Here is a 7,915-nt window from a genome sequence, read left to right as displayed (position 1 = left end):
AAAGGGAGAAAGGGAGAAAGAACGAGCGAGAACGAAAGAGAAAGGGAGAGAGTTTGTGGTCTACAGCGGGAGGTTTTGGTGTGTTTATATGTATTGAGTATATTACACGAACCAACCACATTGTCGACTCCTGCGAGAATGCTCGACCTTTGAAGAGATGGAGAACAAAAAACTTAGGAGACATAAGAAGTGAAATGGGTAAAATATGCTGTATCCACGTCGCTGTAATGATCGAAACCAACCGTCGGTGACGTTAGCTAAATTGTGGTCTGTTGCCAAGTGATTATACACTGGTACATTAGAGCACATGAGCACTGGTCCGTCCACGCCACCCAGAGATCCACTAGTGCACTTGCTGGAGAAAGTCGGCAGTGAAAGTAATCACCACACAGAATTCTGTAACACAGAATCATTCTGTAACAAAGAAGAACAGAGGGACTCAAAAATAGATCAACTGACTAGAGAACAACCATCTGTTTTACTAGCGAACTAGTGACGATGGGAAAATGCTCCCGCACCCAACTGCATTCTTGCCTTTTTTTCAACAGACAATGCTAGACAAGGAGAAGCAACGTTTTCACGAAATGGCCGAAAAAGACAAGCAACGTTATGAGCTGGAGATGCAAAACTACGTGCCACCGAAAGGCGCAGTTGTTGGACGTGGAAAGAAACGGAAGCAGTTCAAGGATCCGAACGCACCGAAGCGATCGCTGTAAGTATCGTAAGAATGAAAAGAGAATGTATTGTGATATTGAGAAGAAATTTCTTCTTCGCCTCGTGTTATCTGCCCTTTCTCAATACACTTAATTTAACATGCCTATCTCTGGACGCTTACAGGTCGGCATTTTTCTGGTTCTGTCACGATGAGCGAAACAAAGTTAAAGCCCTCAATCCGGAATACGGCGTTGGTGACATCGCTAAGGAGCTGGGTCGAAAGTGGTCAGATATGGACGCTGAAATCAAGCAGAAATATGAACAAATGGCAGAGAAAGATAAACAGCGATATGAACAAGTAATATATCATTAAATATTCCTTTACGTAGCACTCTACTAAGTGTACATCGATTCATCATACATTATTTTGTTTCCTTTCTGACCATGTGTAGGAAATGACAGAATACAAGTTAAAGTGTAAAAATGAACAGGGCGGAGGAACACCAGGACTGAACTTGCCGCAGCAATTGCAACAGGCCGGTCTTCAGCACCTTCCTCCACATGTGCAACAAGTAGCGGCGGCCCAGCTGCAGGCTCATGTCGTTCAGGCGCATCATGCAGCTGCTGCTGCCGCAGCAGCCGCCGTGCAGCAGCAGCACGACGACGACGACGACGAAGAAGATGGTGAAGAGGATGATAACGAATAAATTTATATTTTTTTTATTGTAAAAATATTTTAAAAATGATGATATTAAATCACGAACTCCATTATATTTCTTCAACATCAAGAAAAATGCGAGAACGTAATCAACACAACAAAATAATTCTGCAACAAAGAAGAGTAGAGAGAACTAGAGGTGGATTAACTAACAATATACAATATAAGATAAGACACTACTATAATAAGCATATTATAGTGCGTCGAACATGAACAACAGCATCGTCAAACCTCCCCCTCCACCACCCCACCTCTCCATGCTAGTAATAATAGACACAGAGAGATAGAAAACGACAAAGAGGCAAAAGGCAACAGAAAAACAGTGAAGGAGACAGTATGAAAAATACAAAATACTGTCGCTCTAAATGCGATAGTAGCTCATAGGTAAGAATCTGAAAAAGTGCGCTATAGTGATAGGCAAGGATCACCGAGGACAGAAAGCATTGTACTACTAATAGGCTTTTGTTTTTAGGTTTACTGCAGTCCATAAAAATCAAGTGTTATTTCTAATGAGCGTGAAGTTGAACATGGCACGAGCTAGTGCAGAGGCTCTGCGGACGGAACCGATCGATATAGAACCGATTGAACTATAAATTCGACAAACAAAATAGCATGTGAGATGTTCGATGAGCAAAACGAGCATAATAGAGCCTTTCTCGGAGAATATGTGAACAATCGCCAAACTCAATACTCCCCCTCCCCCCTTCTCTGTTTTTCCTGCCGCAAAATTGTAGGAAAGGGGATATGATGTGTGTACATGCATTCCCTCGCCTCCTTAGTGCACACTATAATTGTACATTTCGGGCTATTTGGGAACTGTCTTCATCTTTTACCAATTTTTATATTTTAATTACCTATCATATTACGTTAAAGGTATGTGCAAAAGTGAAATATACTTGAAAATTATACTTTTTTTTATCTTAGAAGAACGGACCAGGCCGTATTTATGAAAAAAATTATACTTGTTTTTGACAAAACCGTAGCACCAAACGCACCTCCTAGTATTTTTGTTAGTAACTGAACCGCATCCGCGTACCAGACCAGCACCGCTCGACGGTTGTAGTAGCCGTAAAAGAAGAACTCATTCGCAGTACCCTCCACTCCCAAATACGGAAACATATTATGCTAGCTTTGGCGCTGTATTCGTAGAAACGATGTCATTCGTGTACATACAGACACTTTTTTTCTCATATTATTTTTATGAATTGAACGGTTTATAAATATGGTGTGAGCTGTAGGTATGTTACATTGAGTTAACCGCAATGACCGAATATTAATTTAATTTTAAACCGGCAGAAATTACAATTATTATTTAGGCAACAACCGCTGAGCGGTCTTAGTTTGCACCAGAGACAATGTTAATCTCTGATGCTCTCTGTAACCCGGTGTCCACAGTATGAGAAACTTGGAAAAAATGTATGGCAAGCCAAGAAACTATTAATATTTTGCTAGAGTTCCGTGAGTTACTTTGAGTTGCTTTTGAGCGCCTTATGTTTACGGGATATTTTCCCGTTTCGGGGGTATTTTTTTTCAATTTGACAGTTTACGGCAAATTTTTTTTGCTTTCCAAAAATATGGCTAGTTTTTCGACAGCGGATCAAATTTTGACAAAAATGGCACTAGAAGGAGAAGAAAAGGAAACTGAAAAATCAAAGCATAAACAAATGAACTGTCATTTCACTCACTGGAGCTCACGGAACTTTTCGCCCAAAAGCTACTAGTGTGGACGCTAGCATATCAAAAAGCCTGTAGAGAAAACTCATACTGTGGACGAGGCGTAACAGATCGGTTTTACGGGCGGGGTTGTTGGTCCCGCGCCAAACCCCCTGTCACACCGGTGTCGGGAATCGATACCATGATCGGCTGCGTGACAACCAGTCCCGGGATTCGAATCCAGGTCAGCTGCTTGACAGTGACGAGCGTTACCGATTGCTCTATCAGCGGGGAAAAATTACAATCTTTTGTAAAAAACTTGTTGTTTTCGTGTACCAACAGTGCTTTGGTGTTCACTTACGTATAAACGATACATGGCTAAGCAAAACTCCCTTTAACACATTTTGACATCCATTGGATTTCTTGATTAGGATTTTTTTGAAGACTACGATTAATTTCAGTAGAATTGAATACATTTGAACGATACTAAATACAGAGCTAATAAAGGATGAGCGAGAAAGATTGTGGATACGGAGTAATGGTAAAGGAGAAAATCGTCATGGGTACAGTTCTAGAAGAATGAGAAAATAATGATAATGAAGAAAATGAAGATTGAATTTCAACGGAAAAGCCATAGATATGGAGAACTCGTTCTAACCAAACAAATCATGCTGTAAAGAAAATATTAATAACATTAAGTAACACATGTTTAAATGAACGGAAGAAAAAAGTATTTTTTAAAGAAAAATGTATGTCACATAACGCACACACATTCTCAACGAGTATGTTGTCGTGGACTAAAGCGGTTGTGATCGGCAAACAACCGCACACAAAAACACACACATGCATGATGATGGGTATTTCTGCTAAGTTGGTTCTAATAGAAACGGTCCAAATTGGTGCGATTGTGTTAAAAGATTTGCTAGTGGTGGATGTGGAGATGTGATTTTGGCAGCGTTTCCGGCGGCAATGACGGTGTGTATTTCTCTGTACATGTATGTATGTGGGTGAGTGTGAACATGTGTATGTGCATTTGATTTGTCGACCGTCCTGCGACTTGAGGGTGGTGTTTATGGCTAATGTAACGCATCCTGTTGTACGTGTTTTTGTTGTTGGAAATATTTTTTGTCAGTTGAAAAAGGCAGAGATAATAACAGCGGGAGTCGATTGATATTCTTCCCCTGCAATAAAAAAACTATAGAAGCAACCGTCTATGGCCACTTTGCAGTTAATATTGCTAACAGACACAAAGAAACAGTGCTAGAAAGATGAAGTAAAACGAGGTAAATGAGGGAGGGGCAAATCAGTTAATGGAGAAAGCGACAAAAATTAATTAAAGTAAAATTTTATAGATCAAAAGTAAGAGATAACATGATTAATGAAAAAAATAATCGCGTAATAAAAGAATGAAATAGAGAAACATAGTAATGCATAAAGCAACAGAGAATCGAACGTGGTTGAGAAAGTAGCTAAATGGCAAAGTAAAGCAAGATGCAAAAAGAATAAATTTCTTGTTCTTTTTCTTCTTCTTTCTTGGGCACTTCACTGCTAAACAATCTTGGCCGTCTCCTAGAAATCTGAAGATTTTATTGATACTTTTGATCTGCAATGGGACTGATACTGCGAAAATCGAACGTTTAGCAACTGGAAAACAAAATTCGTCTGCTCACTTTGGTTAGAAGGAGCATAACAAAACAACAAAACTGCGTTTTTCGCGATACGTTTCGCGGCATTCTTATAGCGGAGACGGAGCAATACAAGTTCGTAATGTGTCGTAATTGTCTTAGAAGATAAAAAGGCAGGCCGTAGACGATTGTAAACGGGGGAGGAGCAGGAGGAGAGAACTATTAGTCTGAATTCAATTTGACTAGTTGGATTTACTTAACATTTATTTTCTCTACTGCTTTTTTTCATTACCATGTTTAAAATCATATTCTTATAGAATTAGAATAAGCGTTTTCTTTTAAATTGTGTTTTGAATTGTTTCGTATTTTGTTCTCTTCAAACGGAACAAGACTAAACAAATCAAGAGAAAAGAAAATTTAAGCAAAACCCGCAACAATGTCAAATAATGAGTATGCATACAAACAAAAACGAGAAAAAGCAAATACAAAATCATCATAAGCATAAAAACACCGGACATTAGAGATTAGGCGATAATAGGATGAAAGTACGAGCATGCGAAACGAGCGAGGTAGGGAAGGCAACCAAGGAAGGCGAACGATGGAAGTGTACTCTTTAAAAACAAAACAAATGAGCGGAATAAATTACGCAACAGTAGAGTTTGAAAATATCAAGTCCTTTAAGCATATATGTATATATGCTTTAAGCATGTATATTCATACATATTGTTGTGTGTCGCGTGCCGAGCATGTGTATCGCACGGCGTGGCGTACTCATGATTGTTTCTAGTATGGGTGCATGTGTGTGTGTGTGTTATTTGATTGTTTGTGCAGAATGAATGAGAGAATCTCAGTTTACAAGGAGACATAGATCGAGAATAGTGTATCTGCGTGTGCTTTGTGCTTGATTTTGAAAGTATGATTCACGCAAAATAATTGAATATTATTATCTCAGCTCTAGTTGTTTTTTATTTGATTTTTAAGCTCCTCTTTGAAATTGAGTATTTTCATGATCCGATTTTATTTCCCTTTATCTTTAGTATAAATCCACAGCCATATTGATATACTTCTGAGAAACACTTCTGGTTTTTCTGAAAATTTTCAGTTTTATGATTTATTCATACATAATTATGATGATGAACGATTGGTTTTGTTTTAAATGACAGTAAGGTTTAACGAATGGAAGCAACAAGTTACAAAATTTTGTGACGCATCATTTTAAGATGTTCCGTTTCATAATATGTACAGTTTGTTGCAGCATTTCAGCCTAGAATGTATGTTGTAGCATTTTAGCCTAGTATGTTGTGTAGTTGGTTTGTCTTCTCGAATAATTTCTTTTTGAGATACATTTCATGTGCTAGATGTGTACATAGTGAATTTCCAGCAGGTAAAATAATTCATTATCTTAATCATACTGGTGACGAGGAGCGAGTTTATAGGTTATTGGTGCGGAAAAAAGGGCTGGCAGGGAAGAGATTACACTCTTCTCAGTTTCTTTCTCTCATGCATAAATTATTCCAACGTTTCTCCAAGGTCCTATCGAAACCTCCGAAATCTTGTTCAAATTGTTTCCAGAGACTCTGTAAGATAACTGAGAGGAACAACAACACAAACAATTGGCATCAACAAATCGCTTTGCAGCCGCACAATGTCTGTGCTGCCGTTTTTCTTGCCTACATTTATCATCTACTTCATCTAGAGTTACATTTACCCCAAGCTTAGGTACAGCAGTGCAGTGATACAAATCTTCCTAGCGATAATTGTAATGAAAGCCAGCAAAACATGCAACATGCAATAAACAGCCTAAAGCTGAAACACAACTTTTACCTATTGAAACGTGTACTCTAAAAGTGTAGTTGGAATGATGTGTAAGGTGAATGTTGGAGTTTGTTATTAAAGATAAACAAAGAAAAAACAGAACATTAGCAAAAACCAAAAACCAACTACGTCAGATTTGAAGAAGCTATAGCAAGTTAAGAAATATTAGGGAAGGAAAGCATGCAAATAAAATAATAAATGCGACACAAAATAGTTTTTATCAGCCAAGTGCGTTTAGGTTCTATGTCGTATTAGTAAACGTCCGAAGTGCGAAGGAAAATCGAAGGTGAACTCGATGGTTCCTTCAGTATCTAGAACCATTCGCACGCACGGTTTGCAAAACGTACGGGCGGTGAACTGGCTGCCCCTCTGAATGCCAACCTAGCGATGCTGACTGTTAGCAATTGTTTAGTTCACAGGAAGCACGCCTGGATGCAAGCTCCATTTGGTCGCAATGAGTGCGATAAGGGCTGGTACAATGATGGAACGGAACGTTCGTTGTGACATCAAGCGAGCTCCTTTCCTTTTGTACGCTTAACGAAATAGGCTGATGTCTGGTTTATCATGCCTTTACATTTCCTTTGATAGGGGTAATGAGTGTCGCACGCCCAGCTGGATTAATTTCTTCAGAGAACGGATGTTTTGCCTAACAAACATATCCCGACAAACAATTCAGTTTAGTTGGTGACCGGCGTGACAGGGGTGTTGGCGCGAGGCCAAAAACCCCGCTCGTACAAATTACATTGTTACAAGAAGCAACTGAAGATTATCATTGTCTCTGTTGCAGAGCAAGATCGCTCAACAGTTGTAGCCGGATAACAAGAAGAAGATCTCTACCTTATGATAAAACAGCATAGCTATCTTGCGCAACGAGACGTTCCCGGAGGGACTGTCACTTCCTAACCTCTGCACGTAAGTAAATCTTTTCTTTTCTGTTGGTATGATATCGAATCCAGTACACGTAATTTACATAGTTTGTGAAGCTCTTCGACCGCGTAAAACTCCAATAAAGCATAAACGGACACAAACAAGTCACCAACAAATCGTTGGAACCCTTAGCGAAAGCGGACAAGGAAGAAAGCGTAAGCTTCACCTTCGCGGTTCCGGTTACAGTGAACTTTCCACATGGCTAAGACATCGTGATCAAAACGCGCTACACCGACTAGAAAACGGAAACATTAGTAGCGGAATAAAAGTGCGCAAGTGTAATGTCAAATAATCATGTGGGACATCATGTTATGAGTAAAATCGTGCGAATTACATTCTTGAAAGAGTCACTCACCTCAGCGAAGGCTCCTATGGACCTAAAACACTCAGATTTGTGTGATCCAGTTGATGTGTCGTCTATTAGTGCATGTTGTTATTTTTAAGTTATTTTTTATTCCAGAGGGACCTGGTAGTCCCTGTTTGAGATGGCTGGAATACTTCGACAGGGACGCAAGAGCTGCTG

The 7,915-nt window shown here is 39.3% G+C and overlaps 1 protein-coding gene across 6 annotated transcripts in view; it reads left to right on the top strand.

The window, feature by feature from the left end:
* LOC131213704 (high mobility group protein DSP1) overlaps window positions 1–6,664 on the top strand; it is a 35,434-nt gene extending 28,770 nt beyond the window's left edge. For 5 of the 6 annotated variants that reach the window (XM_058207811.1, XM_058207812.1, XM_058207814.1 and 2 more), the window contains exons 4-6: window positions 549–712; window positions 838–1,012; window positions 1,107–6,664. In XM_058207811.1, coding sequence (XP_058063794.1) covers window positions 549–712; window positions 838–1,012; window positions 1,107–1,361 — 594 coding nt within the window. In that variant the 3' untranslated portion in view covers window positions 1,362–6,664. The remainder of the gene's footprint in view (window positions 1–548; window positions 713–837; window positions 1,013–1,106) is intronic. The other variant, XR_009156971.1, reaches the window with a different exon arrangement.
* The last annotated feature ends 1,251 nt before the right edge of the window (window positions 6,665–7,915 follow it).

This window comes from Anopheles bellator, chromosome X (assembly GCF_943735745.2).
Source record: "Anopheles bellator chromosome X, idAnoBellAS_SP24_06.2, whole genome shotgun sequence".
In the NCBI taxonomy this organism is placed as follows: Eukaryota; Metazoa; Arthropoda; class Insecta; order Diptera; family Culicidae; genus Anopheles; species Anopheles bellator.
Note: the sequence above shows the minus strand (reverse complement) of the source record. Positions and strands in the feature narration are given on the sequence as shown.